This window comes from Triplophysa rosa, linkage group LG2 (assembly GCF_024868665.1).
Source record: "Triplophysa rosa linkage group LG2, Trosa_1v2, whole genome shotgun sequence".
In the NCBI taxonomy this organism is placed as follows: domain Eukaryota; kingdom Metazoa; phylum Chordata; class Actinopteri; order Cypriniformes; family Nemacheilidae; genus Triplophysa; species Triplophysa rosa.
In genome coordinates, this window is record NC_079891.1 from 18,084,070 (window position 1) to 18,106,388 (window position 22,319).

Consider the following 22,319-nt stretch of genomic DNA (forward strand, 5'->3'; position numbering starts at 1 on the left):
ATTCACTTACACATATTGAACCGTGGAGGTCGTACCGATCGGTTCAATATTATATTGAGAATTGTGGCATCCCTACTAAATAAGTCACTGAATGTTTTGTTTTGTTGAAGGTCACAGACTTAAATTTATCTTGGGTATTTATCAGGTTTTTTTCAATGTTTAGTTGTTGGAATTTTACATGCACAAAAATGTTAATATGTTACAGTATGTGGGTGATAAAACATGGTAAATCATAAAACTAACCCTAACCCTAACATCCTACACATACATTTCTGCACAATAAATCACCCAAGTTACTTCTATTATTATTTTATTATGACTTTTTAGTGTTTTGTGGATCTTTCGAATGAATTTTGGGAGTGCTGGTCTTGGTCTCGACTCGGTCTAGGCCCCTCAAAGTCTTGTCTTGTCTTGGTCTTGACACCCTCTGGTTTCGGTCTTGTCTTGGTCTCGGTTTTGGTGGTCTCGACTACAACACTACTATCAGCCATCTGTGATGGATGATGGCACGGTCTATCTACCCAACCCTAACAGGCACTGTCCGTGAATGTGTACCGGAAGTTAAGGACAGTTCACGAACGGGTGTACGCGCAGTAACATTTGTTTATGTTGTCACTTGTCACTTTGAAACAGTCTATAGGTTGGCCTTAAACATCTTGCAGACCACCCCTCCATTTACCCCCATGCTTCTCTCCAAACCCGGGTCCCCGGTCAGCCATGTTGAAACATGTCATTATGACTTCACATTTTGGATGCCTCTATTATCAGACACACCCAATTCAGGTCTTGCAGCTGAGGAATTAAAGTATGTTACATGAGGGAGAACTACATACAAAAGTGGGGCGAACAATAAGCATCATAAAATATACATTTCCATGCGGTTGTTTCTGCATCTCTAGACCAAGTAATCCCCTCTCTTCTCCAGTAAACTATATCACCACACAAGCCAGAAAAGAATCACTCGGCCACCAGCCTAATGTGCTGACAACCACAAATGTTGATACTACTGTGTATAAAGAGGCAAACAGAGAGTACTCGCCTGATTGTTCTGGGTCATTCCATACAGCAGCTCTGACAATACCAATAATGGAAAATGATGGCTTTAATTTGCTTGAACAATAAGTGAAAAATATCTGTGATCCTTCAGCAGAAACAAATGCATGCAGAGTAGACTCCTATTCTACAGTACGGTCAGCAATAGCAATTTAAGAACTATTGTACACTGTTAGAAAAAATATATATTTTACAGGTAATGGTCTGTATTATTTAACAGAATTTTAGCTTTTTTCCCATTAAACATTTTCTATTAAAATTACAAGAAATTAACCATAATTTAATATTACAGAAAAATTTTAAGTTGCCTGTTTTCTGCTAGACTGGTAAGATAATTCAACATTTTCAATGTTTCCACTTTTTCAATGTTTACCAAACAACTGTTTTGTTGAAACGGTAATGTTAGCATTTTATACCAATGGCCATATAACCTCCGAATAATAATGTTTTTCCGTCCCTGCGGTACGTACTCCGGTTGTTCCTGGCTTTACAAAGGGGGAGACAAACGTCTACTAACTTACACCTAACTGCCTATGTCGCTGTCAGATCAAACGCTTTGAACAGCGTTGCTATTTATGATTAGCTAACTTTAGTTACTTCACTACTCTCAGCGTGTACTAGATAGCACACAAGAAATATATCTAATTATAGAATTGTAACAGTAACTTTCGCAATAGAATACATGTTAAATGATTAATTACGTTAATATATTGCCTTACCTGCTTGTATCACTTCTATCCGCTGTCTCAGTAGACTACATCTTTTTTTACTGTTGTGGCCTCCGTCGTAATTCGAAAGGGAGGGGTGGGCAAATGACTCAGAGATTCGTTGCAAAACTATAATACAAAGCTAGTGGCCGCTGATTTTCAAGAACTGCGCCTTTAAGATTTCCCTATACATGTTGTTATCATTTCATAGCAATACTCTATAGCTTAATTTTCTTGTTTATGTTTTGTATGTCTGTCTGTGGAACTTGTGCTTTGTATGTGTAAATGTAAATACAAACAACTTATTTTAAATATCTTATTTTCAGGTTCTGGGGATCTAATGCTTGTGATAATCTACAGCAGATGACCATGAAAATCCAGGTATGGAAAAAAACTGGACTGTTTATAATCTAAAATCTATCTTGTACGTGTGAATGTATTACAACTTATTTTAAATATTTTATTTTCAGATTCTGTGGATCTGCTGCTTGTGCTAATCTACCGCAGATGACCATGACAATCTAGGTATGGGAAAGATTGGACTGTTTATAATCTAAAATCTACATTGCCAAAGATGGACAAGTAACTTAATTCCATACGATTGCTTTGACAGTGGCAATAAATTAAAGTTGATCTAGACGGTATCATTTTCCTATAATATCCATTATTATTCATTTGTTTTGTCCTTGTTGGTTCACCGTGACTGTTCAAGATTTATTATTGCAAAAGTAACTCTTGGGAGGTTTTGCTATACGAAAGTAAACTGAATAGTTTATAATGTACATAGAGATTTGTAGTCAGTCTAAGTATTTTGCTGCGACCGTTGATATTTAAAAAATAGGTTTACCTGATTCCATCTAAGATAGGTCTGCACGATATTGAGAAAATATGCGATTTTGTTGTTGAATATTGCGATAACGATATTTTTCCGAAATAACATTTCCTAGAGAAATGCTATTATTTATATATATGTAATTATCATACTGAAATAAACAGGTAATATATATTCTTGTGATGTAATTAAATCGAATTCAGGCAACAACAAAAACATCGAGGAAGAGGCAAACATTTAGACTTAACACTACAGTGTGTGTTCAATTCAACAGGACTTTTATTTTGATGGGTTTTCTGGGAAGGCTCAAGTTTTTGTGTGTTTGCCAATAGCTTCACTCAAACAGTAAAACGCTCGTAAAATAAACTCTCAGAACAACTCAGTCAGGAGATGAAGTTCATGTGTTCATATCCTCATACAATGCAGACGCAGATAAATCCTCAACTATCACTCGTGTTGAATGTTAAACTATGCACATAATTCATTCAGACAAGCAGAACAGCCAGATGGCATTGAAATAACAGGATTCCACGTTCGTATCTAGTTAACGTACTTTAGGGTGCGTTTATATTTGGCATTAACATGCGATCTCGGTGATCCGAACAAGCAGATCGGATCTTCAGACAATCAGGACACAGCGCGTTTACACTTGTCAACAAGTGGCTTCCACATATGGATACTGATCGGATCTCTATAGTTTCCCGCCCATTATTTCAATAAGCCTGCAATTTAAAAATAGCCCCTGATTTCACACAACGCGTATAACGGGGAGGATGAGCATGTTACAGATTTGATACGCAGCCATGTTGAACTCGAGGCAGCGGTGGGAAGTAAACCGCGGTTAAAACGATTAACGATCTTATGTGAAAGTACAAGCAGAGGACGTTTGTAAAATGACACAAGCTTTTGTACTTGAGCTGTGGCGGGTGTCACTCCCGCGCAAACACAGAGACTCTAACGGTGTTTTTATTCACATCATCTATTTATTCATGTCACAGACACATAAAATAATCACATAAGTAGGCCGAAGTTCCTATGGTCAAAAGCGACCACTTACATCGTTCTCGTCTATTTGGGTTGGTTCGGCTGAAAGTGACAGCGCGTCGTTTCTTTGGTCTGCGCCCTAAATAGCGTGTTTACTGACATCAGCTATTAGCAACACTATACAATCTTGTTTCTGTGTGTAAATGATATATACGGTGTATTCAGAGCTCCGTTTCAAGCTGCCCGTCTGCCGCTTAATCTGTTTTACGGGGACGGTACGTGGGCGTGGCTTGTTGGTTTTGACTAAATCTTTGGTGTTTCAAGTCTTACGAAACCTTTACTCTAACCCACACCCTAACCTTACTCTAACCATCTAAACTACCTATGATTGTTAAAATTGATGAAAAAACACGTTTGGGTGATGACGTCAGACTCGAAACACCAAGGATTTAGTGAGAGCCGTACGAGACACAAGCGGCAGCAGCCCTCGGGGAACCGGAGAGTTGATTACGCCGTATAGGCTACAGTAAACACGCACACGTACGTTAGAAACAAGCTGGAATAATGTTGCCATTCGTGTCTGTGACATGAAAATAAACAAATGATGCGTTTTAAGATGGCACTGTGTGTGCGCGAGTCAACGCCATTCATGGCAGTCACAAATACAGCTATGACCAAAACTCTGACAATCCAAGTCACCTACAGGCAGCATAAGTAATCTATATGACTCAAGTTGCTCAAATAATGTCTAGATGTGTAACGAATACCTTGCATGTACAGAGCTATTTTTTATGTTCTGAATCTGATATACTCAACTCAGCTTGTATTCCCACTGTCAGATGAAAATTTTTAAAAAGAAAAAGACATTTTGGAAATGCAAAAATATTTCTGTTTCATTTAAGGTCCAAAATAAAGTACTGTTTTTTAATATTGTGTTTTATTTTACATGTAAATAATTTAACAGGAAATTATTGTAGGCCTGGGACCTGAGAGTTTCATTATAGATTCAAATAACTGCCAATTACTTTTAATTAACAGTATTGTAGGTCTTAAATGTAGCTACTTTTTGTGAATTTAAAAAATATATATCTTTTTTATAACATGTAAATGTACAGACATTTGGTTTTTATTAGAAGTTTCTTAGTTATTATACATTTTTTTAAAAAGTAAATTAGTGTGTAGATTGTCAGACAATCTTAATAAAATTACTTAAAATTCCTAAATTTACAGAGATTACCCTGAGAAGAAGTTGCTTTTTAATGTATTTTGATATAATTTATCTGTTTTTACACATTTTAATGAGCAATTATCAACATTGCTATACTGTAATTTAACCAATTTTGACAGTTTATTTCGTGTAATTTTGTGAATCAGGTTTTTCCGTAATTTTACGGAATGTCTGGAGACTTTTTACCATTTTTTTACAGATTTTTTTAACAGTGTAGTAATAAATTATGCTTAATCCACAATAGCCTTTCGTGCTAGACTTACAAGATTTCAGACAGGATCCACACATGCACATGTCAAGTAATACTACTGAAACACAACAGCACTCTGTAAGTCTCAGCAAGTCTCTTTCTTGTTTCTTTTCACAACTGCCTGACATCGCCAAGGTCTGGAAGCGTATCTTATTTTAACAGATGAATCTTTCATAAACTTCACCGACCCACACACTCCTCACAGATATCTTCTAAAGAACACTGTCTAATCAGCTTCCTCCAACTTACACCACAATGATGTTCACAAATTTATCTGTTGTACTGGATGACCTGCTAAAAATACAGCAAAGTTTGCTTTTGGTGGGAAGCTAACAGATTCTGCACATTGTGACAGCTTTCCTAGAGGTTGGCTTGTTCTTCTTTTAGAAGTTTACAGATGAGTCTTTTGGAGATTTTTAAAGAATACCGAGTCTGGAAAAAGTGTTCCTAGACTTTTCTCACACTGCACATACGGAAAAAAATAATAATTTGCGAGTGAATGATTTGCTTGTTTAGACAATGATGCAGGACATATTGAACACTGTACAGGGTTGCACTTTATAATTATAACTTTATAAGGAAACACAAAACACAACTTAAGGGTACAATCACACAGAACGTGCTTTTCATGTTCGAAAACACGAGGCGCGCTGCGCTGCTAAGAGTCACCAAAAGAGCAGCGCGGCACGCCTCGCGTTTTCGAACATGTGTTTGAAAAGCAGCGTTTTTTGTATGTTGCTAGGTAACCCGAAACAGCCACAACAAGTTTCTCCTCCATGTCTCCAGGCGTTCCGAGCATTGCGACAAGGGAAGCCCCGCCTCTCCACTCATCCGATTGGACAATGGAAAAAAGCGCACATGACGGCAAGCGCTTTTCTGCTCAGAGTTGAGTTTTTTTCAACTTCTGGCGCTCAGAGCGCTCCGCCTAAAACGCGAGGCGCAGCAGGCCGCAGAAACGCGAGGCCCCCGGCGCGCATAAGCAGCGCGCAAAACGCTCCCTGCCAACTGAAAACAATTCAAAAGAGGCGCGTCTCACAGCAAAAGATGCGTTCTGTCTGATCAGACCCTAATGCTATATTTTTTTGTTCTGTTGTACACAAAAGAAGATCTTTTAAAGAACGAAGGAAAGCAAGCAGTTCTGGGGGAATATACACTACCATTTAGGGATGGGCGATATGGCCCTAAAACTCTATCACGATAATTCCTAGTATTTGTTGCGATAACGATAAAAATGACGATATACTGTATATATATATAAAACTGTATATATTCTATTGTTGGGTGGAAACGATCGATCGCATCACGCTGTCAATCACTCTCTTTTGAACTGTGTGAACCTTCTCTTCTCACAGCAACATACACTGAATCTGTCTATGACTCGCGCTACAGAAAGAGAACAGAAAAATACGGATAAAAGAAATCTAATTAAATAATCCATGCTTTTATACGCTCATAAACGCATTTTGTACTGTATGTAAACAGGCAGCAGTGCTGGGCACTGTGGGCGTGAGCTGCGCACGGGACGCTCTGTTGATTCTGTATATAACAGGCAAGAAATCATATTAAACAATTTGCGCACGCGCGCATAACATCTAACGAATGTTTAAATAAATACTTTTAGCCAAACTAAATGTTGTGGTGTAACGTATTATGACTATCAACGCATACTTAACAAACGAATTAAATAAAACGAAAGTCCGCCCTCCGCTAGGGATGTAACGATTCACCGTGAGCCGGTTGAAAATCGGTTATAATGAGTGACGATTCAAATCGGTTGAGGTGTGAACTGAATCGCAATACATTTTTTGAACAGCAGGGGCCGCTATTTTCACTGCAAATCTAAACGTGGACATGCTGATATTTCTTAAATGCAAAAAATCCAAGAAAAGCAGACAGTATTAGTTTGTTTATATTAAAGAGATTTTTCTATTATTAATTTGTTATAAAATTGCAGTTTAGTTTTGTTATTTGAAATAAAACATTATTTTATTATACAAAGAAACGTGAAGCATTTAAGAAATAATGCAAGGGAAGTTGTTCATTTCTAATTTGTTTCAACTCATTTTTCATAAATCTTGAGTAAATTGTGAATAAACGCATCGTGAGATCAGAATCGTGACTCGCATCGCATCGTGAGCTGAGTGAATCGTTACATCCTTACCCTCCGCTATACCTGTTTTCGCTTCACATATGAGCTGTGAATGGGTCTCACAAAAAAATACGTCATCAACTAGAATTTATCGTTTATATCGCGGGAAGACTAATTCCTATCGTGTGGGGAATTTCTACCGGTATATTGCAAACGATATAATATCGCCCGTCCCTACTACCATTGTCATGTTTCCTACTATGGTAGTCAATGGGGTCCAAGAACTGTTTGGTTACAAGCATTTGTCCAAATATCTTTCTCTGTGTTCAACCAAACAACGAAATGTATGCAGGTTTGGAAAAACAGAGTAATTTAAGACAGAATTCTCACTTTCGGGAGAACTATCCCTTTAATCTACATTAGATAGATAGAAAACTACTTACAATCATAGGTAGGTAATATTATATTACAGAGATATTAAGTCTGAAATCTACACTACACTATGGAATCTTCAACCATCTAAAAAATCTGCTGTGTTTAAGACAAGTCGACCTTGTCAGAGCTAGAGAAAACACAAAGGAATCATCACAAGTTGAGAAATAACCAATCACATACTGATTAAGACAAAGTAATTATGTGTTAGATATTCTTACAATACTATTGTTTTGAAAAAGAATCACTTAAGAAAAAGAATCACTCTTCTGATGCCAACCCTATTCTGACTCAAAGCTTGAGTGACCTATTTTCTCAAAGCTGTGTAAGAAATGTTTGTGCGCGCACACACGGTACAGCCAAAATGTTTGGAGCAGAAATGGATCCTCACAGAAGAGTGTTGAAAACCTGACAATCATGCCTTTGTCATCTCTCAACAGCACCACAGCTAGCATGTCTGATTATACCAATCCATGAGGCTACAAAGAAGTGTAATTTATTAATGACCATTTATATCCCTATAGATGTGGTGGTTAGAATACTAAATTTGGCAAGAATCTCCATATGCCGAAGTTGTTTAAAGAAGGGAAGAGGTCAGAGAAGAGGGTTTTGGTAACCATGTGAGGTCTCAGGTCACACGAGCTTAGGTCCTGTCTATGAAACAACTGGCAGGCCTTTGAATTCCCTTGGTTGGTTGAATGCATTTTCATTCACTAGCAGAATTAAAAGACAAACAACAAAGGTGCAAGAAAGGACTGTTTTGGGTTAAATGGTCAAAGATGACATGAGAAGGCGGGTCTCCTTTGCTTTTAATTCGAAGCCTTTTTCCATTATAACATACACCAGACTCCAGGATTACTTTTTCACATTTTCACACAAGAATAACACAAGATCAAGATGACACTTCAAGGTCATCATGTGTCAAGTGAAAGAAAAAAATCCCAATGGTTGAAAACAACAGAGGCTAAATGTTTAGGCCTGTATTGACAAAGCAAGGTGTCAATGCAACGCATGATCCAAAACACATACACAATAACCATCCACTGCTTGGAAACAGAGACGACAACACAATGACTAAACACAACAGAGGCCATAACATCAACACATGATGTCACATGATGATCACTAAACTCTCATCTACACATGCAAACACCCCTTAAACAGACTATAGGACATATAGGCCTACCTTAGGCACTATACTGTAGCTAAATAAATTTATTTGAAGGAAGATAAAGAAATCAAGAGTGCCTCTTTGACATTCCCCAATCACATGCTCCGCGAGTGGGGTAACACCTACACGTGACTTATTCAAGGTCAGTCTGGTAACACTGCAATGTCCTCACATGTCCTCTAATCAAAAGTGCAATAAAATGTACTGCACACTAAAAACAATAAAGCACCACTCTGAACCGGTTTAGTTTTAAATCAGGTATTATTTTAGTAAAAGATCAAAGATTAAGGCAGATTCTAAATAAGTGAAACAGTGCAAACGTTAACGTTTTTTTGACAAGGTTGGACACATGACAAGGTTTGTTTACATAACAGAAAGCAGTCTCACAGGGTCTGTTGACAGAAAGGTGAGCAGGTGGCCGGCTATTAGTGACCACACATGATCTATGAACAGTCTCTAGATTACTCTGCCAATTTCCAGAAATAAGAGCTTTATTTAAACACAACATCTGAAACTCCGCTGTTTCAATGGATCGCTAATTTCACTTCTGCACAAACTAAAAGGCGCAACCGGTGGTCCCACGACTCAAAGCCTCCAGTGATCTAAAACATTCACATCCCATAAACACGCTCTTTAACGCGGCCTAACACACGCGGTTTCTACCAATCTCATATTAATCTTGAGTAACTATAGAGTAGTATTGCATACTTCGTATCTTCGAAGAGTATTTAGTTTGATCACATTTATAAACGATAGATACAGCTGTACGATTATTTCCGAAAACATACTGCGCATGCGGGGGGAGGGGTAGGCTGAACTAAAGCATGTGCGCACCCATTGCCAACAAAACACAGACATCAGTTTCAGGGTGTACTCTCACTTGTCCCGGTTGCTCTCAACTGTGCCCGAGCACGATTGTCCCCCCCTCCTCACTCCCCCGCTGGCCTGCGCTCACATTGCTCTTTACCATCCACACCCGGGCACGCTTTCATCATTACGATGTTCGCTGTGATAGTTCACCTTCAAAAAATGTCTGTCATCATTTACTCACCCTCTTGTCATTTCAAACCTGTTTGACTTTCTTTCTTCCGCAGAACACAAAAGAAGATATTTTGAAGAAAGTTGTTAACTGGCCCCCATTCACTTGCACTGGTTTTGTGTCCACACAATAGAAGTGAATGGGGGCCAGTGCTGTTCGGGTACCAACATTCTTCAAAATATCATCTTTTGTGTTCTGCGATAGAAAGAAAGTCATACCGGTTTGGAATGACAAGAGAGTGAGTAAATGATGACAGAATGTTTGTGAACTATCACTTTAAGGGGGGACATCATTTTTACCCTTTAGTTTTTTAGAAAAACTAGATTTCATTTATAATAAGGTATTAACAGAAAAATGAATGGTTTTTTGATGAGGCTGAGCAAAACACACTGTGCATGAATTATTCTATTAAAAAAATAGACAAAAGTTTAAATCAATTATCAAGAGTACATAAAAACTGAAATCCTGTAAGTGGGGAAATCTTTGCCAATATAAAAAAAGATATGGCCCGAATTGAGAAGGCATAGGTGGTAGGGATGTAACGATTCACCGTGAGCCGGTTGAAAATCGGTTATAATGAGTGACGATTCAAATCGGTTGAGGTGTGAACTGAATCGCAATACATTTTTTGAACAGCAGGGGCCGCTATTTTCACTGCAAACCTAAACGTGGACATGCTGATATTTCTTAAATGCAAAAAAATCCAAGAAAAGCACAGACAGTATTAGTTTGTTTATATTAAAGAGACTTTTTCTATTATTAATTTGTTATAAAATTGCAGTTTAGTTTTGTTATTTGAAATAAAACATTATTTTATTATACAAAGAAACGTGAAGCATTTAAGAAATAATGCAAGGGAAGTTGTTCATTTCTAATTTGTTTCAACTCATTTTTTTTTCATAAATCTTGAGTAAATCGTGAATAAATCGCATCGTGAGATCAGAATCGTGACTCGCATCGCATCGTGAGCTGAGTGAATCGTTACATCCCTAATAGGTGGAAATTAAAGTGAAATCTTATTTTTTTAACCTAACACACTTGGTGAACTTTGTGTCGTGGTAAAGTTAAATGAATGGCATTAAAACAAGTGGTTGTTTGCAGCTAAACAAGTATAGACAAAACGTTCCTGATGCAAAATGAAAGGCACAAACCAGTGGCTGAAATGCTGCAATAACTGCGGGAACGCTGTTTTGTCATCCGGGTGCAGTGACAGAAGGTCACATGTCATTACAACCACAGGCCAAGATTGGGATCAGCACAGACCTTGTAAATATTACACTCACTCAACCCAATGATTTGTGACTATTTACAATGGAAATACTCCAAATAATGATGCATTGGATTATCATCTTTATCTCTAAAAATACTCCTGTTTAACTTGTAACTGGGACTGTGGCCAGTTCCATTCGTGGCAGCAGGTCTTAAGACACACAATATAATAAAAAACGACCTACAGTAAAACAGCCTTATGTATCTTTAATTTCCACCAAGCTGGCTTTACATAAAGCAGATGTTTGAGGGTTGGGGGCTTCTTGGTATGTCATCTATAACCACTTTTATTGAGGTAAGCACATTTTATTCATCATTTACCTTCAGCGACCAGCTCTTCCACCGTGACCTGGTATCGACCGACGGCAAACACCTTTCCAACATAGTTGCTGCTGCCAGTACCAGATCCAGACCCACCCCCGAGACTTCCGCTCTCCGACTTTGGCATACGCGCAAACTTCTTCATTCTCGCCTCTGTGTTCCTGCCTTCCCCAAATGGACAATCGAGAGTCCAAAACAGCCGAAAACGACTAAAACTCCAATCTGCTCATCACCGCTTTTTAGTCCAGCATGCTGAGAGTTCGGTACTCCTGAGATGCTCCTGGCACTTCAGAGCCAGAGGGACTCAGAAAGGCGTAGAAGAACGCTTCCTATATCCCTCAAACCCCCGTGAAGCAACTGCATAGAAGTAAACCAGCGTAAGACCAGCGTTTTGTGGTTAATGAGTGATAAAAGCACGACTTCTGCAGTCCACGCCGCTGTATTGTCAGGCCGACTCCAGTTTGGTCTGGCTAGCGAGAAGCTTTGTATACCATTCGTCTCGCTTGCTTGCTAACAGTAGTGAAATGCTCTATTTAGCCAAACCATTCTTTTTTATTCAACAAAAAGCCGAAGCTGGTTAAATCCAGGTCACTCGAAACCTGTGTAAACACCAAACACACGAAAAGTGGGTGTGTTAGGCGGAGGCTACGCTAGCAGTCGAGCCAGATAGCGAAACTCCTGCAACGATGACTGCTGCCACTTCCCCTAAGGATAGTTTGGTTAGCCAGCTCGCTAGCTAACTGTCTTTCTCTGTCTGCTTGGAGAGGGCACCGTGTATCATAATAATATATCGATAAAAAATAAGCACATAGTAGCTCGAGCGGGTGAACGGTTTCGAGCGAGCGGCGTCGATTATTTGTTGTTTTCTGAATGGCAGAGCTCTTCCTCGTGCTCTGGAAGTCCCCAGTCACACTGATAAAGTTCGAACTCTCGTGACTCGCCGTAGATTGAGTGGGAGGTTTGTTATTACCCAATCCGCCTGTCTGACAACCGAACTTGTTTTGTCCGATTCTTCCCATTGTCAGGATTGGTGTGAACGGGATGCGTCGCGTGGATGCTGTTTTCTGATGGGATGGCTCGAGTGACTGTCTGTACTGGGCAGTTTGCTCGATAAAGATCTTGACCAATGTGTACTTTAGTCCCTGAACGAATTGTTTGGAGTCTGTGATGTACTGCGAAAATACATTATTTTTTAAATGTATACAACAATAGATCTAAACATACTCAAAATACACATGACATCAAAGTCTGGTTTATTTAACAATAAATGTTAGTAATGATGAAAATGATCAGTAGTAAACAGATTCTGGTTTAACCTGATACCTTACATTAAATAATTATTTGTTAGTATGTGTAAATGAATAACCTATACAGTATATAACCTGTTTATGTATATAAAACAATTAAAAAATAATTACATGTTTGTATAATTAGGATTTAGGACGCATCGTGGGTAGAGATTACGTAAAACTGATGCAGTAACGTGATGACAACGATTCAGGCGGGCACTTGTTCTTTCAACACAAGACGTCAGGTATTTTTGTTACTCGGTTCGTGAGAATGTAGCGCCATCTTCAGGTCAAACGCGCCATCCCAATCCTAGTGAAACTGTACATTTTATCTGTAAACTTTGTCAACATTTTCCCAAGATATCCTATAGGCTACAATAGGCTATATGTCATTGGTTAAACATTCATACATAAAATAACACAATATAACTATAACAAAACACAGAGCATCCTCGCTTTACATAAACGCGTCTGCCAAATGAATAAATGTAAAGGAGGAAATCATGATGACCTATTTAAATTGTGTTGTTGAGAAAAAAGGTGACACGGTTTGTAAGGCTGGTTGCATGTATTGCTTCTACAGTTATGACAGCTATCTGATAATAGCTATGGATGTAGGTCGATGGAGAAGCAGAGGACTCAATGGGAGTCTGAGAATATTACATTGGATTAATGAGGATCTGCTGTTCCCTCCGGCATTTCTCCACCTCCCCTGACTCGCCTGAGTTCATTCAGCAGTACCTCCCCAAACAGATGACTCCATGCTGTGCACAAGGGACACAAGAGTGTCTAAGCTGTTAAGATTTTATCTCAATCATAATGCTTTTTGCCCATGACATGCAATGTTTGTCAGGCGAAGGTAAACCCATATCGTCTTGCATATTGATTTTGCAATGATTGAGCTTCAAAATAAATACTATAATTAAATTGTTAGAATCTTCTCTCATATGTAATACATGTGTTCAGCATTATGTCCAATTTTTCATTTAATTGTAGAAAAACTACGGGCATACATAGCTGTATAAAGAGCTACACTGCTCTACCGAAAAAATCACCACTTTGATTTTAATGAGTGTTTCGAAACAATGGATTTTTTTCTTCCTGATGGCACTGGCGTATTTACAACAATGCCAGTATTCATGGCATTCATACACAATGGTTCAAGGAGGATGAAACATCATTTTCACACATGCAATACAGTCTCGATCTTAACCCCATTCAGAATCTTTGGGATGTGCTAGAGAAGACGTCGTTGTGTGCAATTTATTTTGTATCAAATACATTTACAATTTGCAAAATACAATAAAAGGATAGTCTAAACAATTTTTCTAACGTAGCTATGGAAAGTGTTGCCTTCCATTACTGTCCAATCATTCCTGGTCAATATACCACCAAAGATCATTCAGAAACCAATCACAAATCAATACGAATTACCCTTCATTTATTTTCTTTGGGTTTAACCATTACCATAGTAACCTGAACGTAACCATCTTATATATTCTTCCCAAGAAACTACTATTACTCAATGAAACATTGTATTATGTATACATTTTTGAACAAATAATAAAGCAATGTGACACTGCAATGACAGACAGAAGATATTTCAGTCAGTAGTTTTCTGTACTAATCTTCTCCACAAATCATCCTCAAGCAGTTGCAGTAGTCTCCACCCACATCTGACTGAAATAAAGCAGAGCAAAGTCACCCATAGTTATAATCACAGGGACAATCAGTACAGAACGTTTTATAACATCAGATAGCAAACAAAGAGTTAAAATCTCAAGCAAGTCATCTATCACCAAAAATGAATTAGTTTAATTTGCATGGAATGTTGCATCACAGACGTGAACATCATTTTCAGAGGACGGGCAACGAGGACAGTAATGACAGAGATGAGAAATGAGTCTTTCTGTCATTGTCAGGAAGAACAGACTGTGTCAAAAGAAACTAAATGTCTAGTTTGTTGCTGTGCTGTGTTTATACAGATTCTAGTGATAACACATCGTGAACGTTCCAGTGAGGGTTGTAGCCAGGGCTGGATTGGGAAGAAAAATCGGCCCTGACTTTTTTGGCCCACATCGGCCCTCCACCATTTCTGTTGCCCAAGCGTCCGTTGCAGCCACATACGTTAGCGGCCTACCGGGGAACCTCCCGGAATGCCAGATGGCCAGTCCACCCCTGGTTGTAGCATGGAATTACAGGCCCACTCACTGCATATTGCTCTCGACCCCTCAAATACATCCCTGCATATTGCTCTTGGCCCCTACTGTAAATGAATTGTGGGCCCCAAGAAAGATTCAGGTGTCATACAACTTTGAAGAATGGAAGTTAAACGAAAACCTGCATTAAATCCATCAGAGAACTCTGCAACGCTGCTTGAGTGAATAAACTTACACTTATGTCCTTGCAGAGTGAACTCTGATAGAGCTTTTTATATTCAGCTTTGATGTCCATCATGTCAACTTCAGCACGGCAGACCATGATCCTGGTCAGAATGGTTTCATCTGTGCCAATTCCCTGTAGATTTACAAATATAAAACTCCATTATATTTAATAAATGTCAGTGTCGCATTAAAACAGTAAGAAAGAGGAATACGCTTGTATTTGTACCTTCATGCTTTTATGGAGTTTTTCAGCAAAATATGCTGGAGTGTTTATAACACACTTCACTAGGAAGAAAAAAGAATACTTTAATGAGATAAAATATTTTTGAAGCAAGTTTAGAACTTCAACATTGTGACAAATTCATTTTACATGTGTACATTAAAACAATACCGATGGTAACCAGCAGCTCTTCCAAGTCTCCAGACATTTCTTTCTCAATGCTCTTCTGCAGAGTCTTGCCACTGATGTTTTTATATTCCACTAATGCTGCAACGGGGCATTTAAAGTTTTATTAGAAGCACACCTGCAGTTTTGCACATTCTCATTTGTTATTTAGATTTCTATGTTTGTACTTTGTCTCAGTTGAGGGATGCTCCTTTTACAGAGGATCTCAATAAACTTGGACTCATCAGTTCCAAATTTCTTCTCTCCTGCATTATAGAGAGCCTATAGAGGAAACAATGCATATATTTTATTTTTAAAAACCAGACAGAAGTTTTTCAGTTCTGACAGGAAGCTCGCTCATACCATTGTTAGGCAAATAGAATAATACTAAACATTCGTTTTAATGTGTAAGGCTACAAGAGAAACTTAAGCATTGCAATCAATTATTTTTATTTTTACCTGTGCATCTTCTTTAGCCTTGCTTGCATTCACACTGGTGCTCTCATCCCTTGCAGCCTTACAGGGTGAGACAGTTAATAAATACAAACAAAATCAATTTAAAAGTGTTTAATTTACGAAGTATCTATATTACAGTAGCTATTAATTACAGTTAATTGCAGTACATTGACATAAGGGTTTATAATCACCTCAGCCAGCATAACAATGGCTTTGCCGAAGTCCCCTGAAACTTCGTGTTTTAGGTTCTGTACCAATGTTTTCTTTGTTTCTGTTGGGCAATGGAAATAAAAAAAAGTATTTAGTATATTGCTTGTCCTTTAAAATATGAATCGTCTTCTCCAGCTCACCATCAGCATGAGCTGCAGACAAGTCCTTGATTTGTTTATTTGTCCTTGAGGCTAACATTTCTATCAGGATTTTCTTGTCCGTTCCAGCCCCCTGGAATAAAAATTGAAGAACATATTAATAAAAATAGGGGGGTAATGCTAATATTCTCATATGGATTTCAAATTTCCATTCTAAAATATTTGGCCATTTTGAACATGGTACATTGAAAAACAAATTGTGAAAAAAAAGAAACACAACTTACTTTTGTTGCCTTAATTATATCCTTAGCGTCATTGACTGCAGGCAGGGTTGCAAGCCTAACAATCGCATCTTCAAAGTCACCACCGGTATCGCTCTTCAAGTCATTTACAAGAATCTGTAAACACAACAACAAGACAACAAGAGTTGCTCAAGACAAACAAATGAAGTGGATTTTCATCATTTGGTGAACACACAAACACACGCATTTTCATATTGCAGGTAAAGAAAGATTTGACCTTTTTTGTGGTTTCTTCGTATGCCCTAGAAATGGCCTGTTTTTGACTGCTACTTCTGTGGGTCAGTATGTCTATTAAAGTCTTCTCATTTGTACCTGATAATTGGGAAAAAAACAATATCCACTTGATGGAATATCATTCTCAAAATCATATAACATATCAATTAAATGTTATACAGCATCAAGACCAAAAAGCAAAACTGTATATGTAGCCTACACATAGGCTACAGGTGCAATGCACGTAGCAGGAACACAGGGACTAGAACACATCTCATCTGAATGTTACGTACCGAAGCCTTGAATTGCTTTGCGCAGAGTCGCAACATCTTCATTAACATTAAAGTTAGCCTTGGCTTTAATAGTCCCTTTCTCCACCTGAACAATAAACAAAAAAGAGTCATGTGTAAATTCTGCTGGAAAATGTATATATGAAGTATGAAATGATGCTAAAATAGAGTTATTTACCGGAGGATAGGGAGCTTTTAGCATGCTTTCGAGATCATCCTGCAATATTAAGTAAATACAAAGTAACAATTGAAACTAGAACAATGCAAAAAGAATACAACCAAACAATACACAAATGAACAGGTCTAAGATTTCACTTACCCACACGTGCGCCATTTTTGGTAGAGTGAATTCTACATTGTACAAGTACAAAGACACTTTACTCATACAGTGAGTGATACAGTATTTGCAAACATGGAGGTACAGTAGTTTCTTTACCTGTTCTTAGCCTATTTTTTAACACAAGCAAATGTTTTCATTCCAACTTTTAAGTTTTAAGATAGCTATCACACATCACCTAACAGATATTGTTTTATTATTTTGACTGACTGAGACTATAATGTTCATGCAGTGAATAGCATACCTTTTTAACTTTCACAATCTGCAAGCTTGTATTTCTCAATTTACCAAGTAGCCTGTACTAACGCGTATACGTTAACTAAGCCAATGTTAACAGCCTGTGTATTGTTTTTATTTTCTTTGCGCTTACCTTAGCGATACAAAATTGGACGCAGCTCTGTCTCAGGTTTACCTTCAACTCACCTGAGCTTATCTGGGGTGTGTGAGTTAGGTGGTGTCATTTTTCACAATAGACATACATTCTTTCTCAGCCTCTCCCTTTTTAAACATCCACATGCAGAGGTGCTATGAATTTACTACTTCAAACTAAAAGAAGCATGCACTTTTGCCCTCCAATGGCGTAATGTTATTGTCACTAACTATTCATTTAAATTGTTTTTACTGTAACAAATGTGATGATAAATTAATTCAGGTTATTAAACAAACATATATTCATTTATGTTTTAAACATAAATTTGACCACAATACACCACATACAACTGATGGGTTGAATTTTTTTATTTTATTGCTAAAAAGGCACAAATACAGGCATCATGTTCATTATGTCACCATATATGATAGCACCAAACCGTTTATCTCCGAATCGTCCATCCATAGGCACTCCATAGTAATTGATAAAAACGTAACTTATTTTAAAGTGAGGAAGGGAGGGGGATTGATAAAAACAGAGATGGATGGGAAAACATAGAAATGACTGAAATGACAATAGAAATGATAATCGTAATATTTCCTACCCTACACTCAGTGCTGTAAAACTCCTGGGTGTGGTTAAAAGATCTTTGTGATCACATCACCAACATATCATATGTAACAATACTCTAATATGGCAAGATTACAGAACAACTGTACAAAAATATAGAACCAATCAAATAAAATAGATATGCCTTAATTAATACATGATGTGCCATTAATACAAGACTAAATAATGCAAGATAACATGAAGTGGATAATCTCATGATACAATATTAAAATAGCTAGTGAACATTAAGCATGTGCAATCTGACAGTTCAATAACAGTTTTGGTAGTGTTTGGGTATATTCGTACATACATCAGTCATGTCTAGTGTTATACAGCATTAGATGCTACAGCAGTTTAGTGGTGTGACCAGACTGGCAGTTCATCTCTAGTGGTTATCTGTAATAATACATTTAATCAAAACACTTGGTTTCTTGTCAGCTGATGATCTCAAGCATGTAGTGATACAAACTAAAGAAATGCATCACTTTGGGCAGTCTATTCAGATTTGGAATTAAATAAATCGCACTTGACAGCATGGCACACCGGTGATCAGGCTTAAAGTAAATGTCACAATGAGGCAGTGTCAAAACCCAGATCAAAATACAGGGATGACCATGTCATCAGGTAATTGCACTTAATAAACATACAGTATTTACATCACTCACCCGGTCTAAAGCATTGGCACTCGTCCTTCCTTTAATACTTTCATGTGTGTTTTACTGGCATGATAGAATAGCAGGTGCAGTGATACAAACTCTCTATTCATTTCAAGTCAAACAGAGAGGCTGAGCTACCGCTTGCTGTTTTGATGCTCATATAGAACAATGATTTTGAACTCAGAAACTCACAGACTGAAAACAAGATTTTAAGACACTGTTTTGTGTTTCTTTTTGAGGTAGCTCAGTTGTGAAATGATTTACACTGCATAGCTGGCAAGCATGCTTTCCCTTTTTCACTCATGGTCATACAAAAATACATTAACAACATCATTATTACAAATATTATTCGAAAATGTTTTTTTGTCATTAAATACTATAGATGGTCAGACTTCAGTGCCATCGTTCAGGTTGTTGTGGAGTTTGACCTCCAGATTGACTTGTTTAACTTTCACACTGTTGACTTTGTAAGTCTCGGGATTCTTGTTGAGCAGGTTGACGTTCCTCACAGCGCAGTGCTTGCTGTTGAGGTTCTTCTCCAGTCGTTCTATACAAACTTCTACTTTGGTGTTTAAAGGATAATCCTCCACCGCCTTTGAAGGCCTCTTTTTGACGACCCTCCGACACTTCCTCACCACGAGGCAGAAAGCTAGAAGAAGCAGAAAAACTAGGACGATGGCTGCCACGCCACCCCCGATGGATCCTCCCATCTGGTGGTTGAAGGTGCCCGGTGGTTCCACCTCAAGCTTTAAACTCTTCATGTTGGTGCCGTTCTTTACCTGGTCACCTTCATTGTCGTAGATTAGTGATTCATCCAGCGTTAGGCGACCTGAACGATCTACCAGATCTCTGCGACTTCGCTTCAGCTCATAGGTCACAGAGCGTTGAATTCTGGGAGCGGATATGGACTCGGGTCCGATAACATAGATCACCTGGAGGTACCACTGGTGCCCCGCCTCAACCTAAAAAGAGTAAATACAATCATGCACCAAATACGCTAAAGGGATTTTTATTTATAAATCGAACAAAAGTGATGTCGTCCTTTAGCCAAGTGCCCTATGGTCATGGCAGACGGTTAGCCTGGCATCTTTTCCTAAGCAAGCATATCAAGGCATTTCCCTGAAGGGTAGACATTTGCCAGGAATTTTAGTTTGCGTTAAAGAGAAGGGCTGTTTTACAGCTTGGTTGGGTGAATGCTGCAGCTACTGACCTTATAAAGAGCATCGACCTTCATTGTGAAGCCATCCACTCCTGGCATCGCAGACAAAGACTGGAGGTCGGGAATATCAGATGCAAAGTTGGCCTCAAAGGGAACGTCGTGAAAGTAGCGGTCACAAACATCAGGCTGTTTCCGGTCCTATGTGGTCAATTTAGATTTCATATGATTAATTTTTAAATGTTGCTAATTCGTTTTACTTTTTTACATTAACTCTGGAAAAACTAAGAGACCACTAGGACAGGAAGGGGGTGGGGTCGGGAAAGGACTGCCCACGAGGCCTTCGGCTCCGATCTAAATGACTATTTTTATGATTATATTTTATTATTATAACTATTATTATTATTTTTCTTAATTTACTATTTATGGGTATGTATTTAAGTAAAACAAGTTTTCTTTCATTCTGTGAACTGTCAACATTTCTCCAATGGAGACTGGTCAAAATAACAAAAAGATGCAATGTTTTCTGACCTCAAATGTTGCATAAACAAGTCTACAGTATATTTATTTTTAAACAATACAATACTCATTTATTCATTTGTATTTTGAAAGAATTAAGGGAAAAAACATTATTTGATGACATAACCCTGATTTTGAATCACAACTTTCATGCGTCTTGAATTCTGTAGGGTGACTTTAAGGTTTACTTTTGTTGGAATTCCACAGACACTGGAATGCAATGTCTGTAACACATAGAAATGCTGATTAAAGGCAAACTTGTAGTGGTCTCTTATTTTTTTCCAGAGCTGTTTTATTTTTATTTTTGAAGGAATTCCCTTCTGTCAAATAGCCTAACCAATGTAGACAGATGTCAACAGTGTTGGGCAAGTTACTCTGAAAAAGTAATCAATTACTAGTTACTAATTACATACTCAATAGTGTAATTAGATTACTGTACAAATTACTCTCTCCAAAAAGTATTTAATTACTTTCTATGTCCTACATCAACCTTGGTTAGAATTGATTCAAGGATAGATATGAAACAGCTCTTTTAATTCATTCAAATAAATAATATAAAACTAGATAAAGTAGTATTAGTAACAGACTAAAGTATTACAAATGTGAGAATTATACATTAAAGCATTAAGGATTTTAAAGTTAGACTGTCAGTTAGACTGTTGTGATGTCAGTTCCACTATTGCACACACTTATATTACACAAAGTATTTAGTTTAATTACATCAGAAGTAACTGTAATTAAATTACAGAAAAATAGAGTAATCCCTTACTGTACTTGTTCAAGGGAAAAGTAATTAAATTACAGTAACTAATTACTTAGTAACTAGTTACACCCAACACTGGATGTCAACCATACAAAACAGTTTAATCTTCAAAACACTCCTTGAAAATTTCCATCCACAACGGCTTTTCTAACGATCAACTAAAACACGACCACGCCAAGTGTCTAGTCAGACCAGTTGAACTGATCCAGACCAGCTGAACCGGTCCAGATTTTACAACAGATACCTACCAGAAGCAGAAATCTGTGTTTGAGGTGCTTGTTTGGTTGAATGCAGCCATACTGAGGGCCTTCATTATACAGGGTGCCCGTGGGGTCGAAGAAAGGCACGTAGCCATCCCGCCCCGTGCATAGATACACTTTCTCCAGCTGCAGCTTATAGGCCGAATTCAAGTTCTGGTCGGGGTTCCACAGTACTCTTCCATACAGTGTTTGACCTGTGTAATATCACAAAATGAATGAATGGAGCACGATGGCGGCTATAAATAATTTTATATTCATTTCATCTAGTTTTACCCATAGAGAAGGCTCCTTTATAGTCCATCTCAGCTACAGACATCTCTGCAGTAGCAGGATCCATTAGCAAGACTTTCTCATTATTACAGAGCTGGAACTCAGTATTCAGTGAGTAGACTACAGGAACAGGGCGGTTGGTTTGTTGAAAGGCAATGGGCAGCAGGAATCTGTTGAAAGAAAGTAAGTTACAAGCCTTTGCAAGTTGTAGAATGCAGTCTATGACTAACAAACAGTATGAAACCTGTAAAACAAGTCTATTAAAAGTGGATGATAATGCTGTATTGACTGTCTCAAAACCAGCGAGCTGCCTGACTAGGTTGCATTGCCGACTACCCCACATACAGGTAGAGCTTCTAAGTAGAAGCGTTCAGCAG

The 22,319-nt window shown here is 38.0% G+C and overlaps 3 protein-coding genes across 5 annotated transcripts in view; all 3 read right to left on the bottom strand.

The window, feature by feature from the left end:
* The window catches only part of bmp2k (BMP2 inducible kinase), a 41,942-nt gene extending 29,554 nt beyond the window's left edge, over positions 1-12,388 (bottom strand). Inside the window, exon 1 of one of the 2 annotated variants that reach the window (XM_057361736.1) lies at positions 11,376-12,388. In XM_057361736.1, coding sequence (XP_057217719.1) covers positions 11,376-11,520 — 145 coding nt within the window. In that variant the 5' untranslated portion in view covers positions 11,521-12,388. The remainder of the gene's footprint in view (positions 1-11,375) is intronic. The other variant, XM_057361729.1, reaches the window with a different exon arrangement.
* Positions 12,389-13,913: 1,525 nt separating this feature from the next.
* On the bottom strand, positions 13,914-17,812 carry anxa3a (annexin A3a). Of its 2 annotated transcripts, none has more exons than XM_057361888.1 (14): positions 17,710-17,812; positions 17,322-17,353; positions 17,181-17,219; positions 17,006-17,090; positions 16,717-16,811; positions 16,482-16,595; positions 16,240-16,330; positions 16,081-16,160; positions 15,893-15,949; positions 15,622-15,715; positions 15,440-15,535; positions 15,275-15,333; positions 15,059-15,181; positions 13,914-14,344 (listed from the first exon to the last, which is right to left on the bottom strand). In XM_057361888.1, exons 2-14 carry the CDS (start codon positions 17,334-17,336, stop codon positions 14,288-14,290), a joined length of 1,005 nt encoding a protein of 334 aa, XP_057217871.1. In that variant the 5' UTR covers positions 17,337-17,353; positions 17,710-17,812; the 3' UTR covers positions 13,914-14,287. The 2 variants fall into 2 exon arrangements, with proteins under 2 accessions (XP_057217871.1, XP_057217879.1); XM_057361896.1 differs by lacking the exon at positions 17,710-17,812 and adding an exon at positions 17,584-17,703.
* A 257-nt stretch (positions 17,813-18,069) lies between these two features.
* The window catches only part of fras1 (Fraser extracellular matrix complex subunit 1), a 143,210-nt gene continuing 138,960 nt past the window's right edge, over positions 18,070-22,319 (bottom strand). Inside the window, exons 71-74 of the mRNA XM_057361919.1 lie at positions 21,946-22,112; positions 21,661-21,866; positions 20,185-20,331; positions 18,070-19,936 (exon numbers count right to left, since the gene is read on the bottom strand). Of these exons, the coding sequence (XP_057217902.1) occupies positions 19,361-19,936; positions 20,185-20,331; positions 21,661-21,866; positions 21,946-22,112 (1,096 nt within the window). The 3' untranslated portion in view covers positions 18,070-19,360. The remainder of the gene's footprint in view (positions 19,937-20,184; positions 20,332-21,660; positions 21,867-21,945; positions 22,113-22,319) is intronic.

Bases quoted from the DNA above. Each gene is read 5' to 3' on its own strand.
- anxa3a (XM_057361888.1), bottom strand. The intron at 16,161-16,239 runs GTGAGCTGGAGA...ATTGCCCAACAG, and splicing joins GTCTGCAGCTCATGCTGATG to AAACAAAGAAAACATTGGTA. The intron at 14,345-15,058 runs GTAAGTTTATTC...GCTTTATTTCAG, and splicing joins CACTCTGCAAGGACATAAGT to TCAGATGTGGGTGGAGACTA.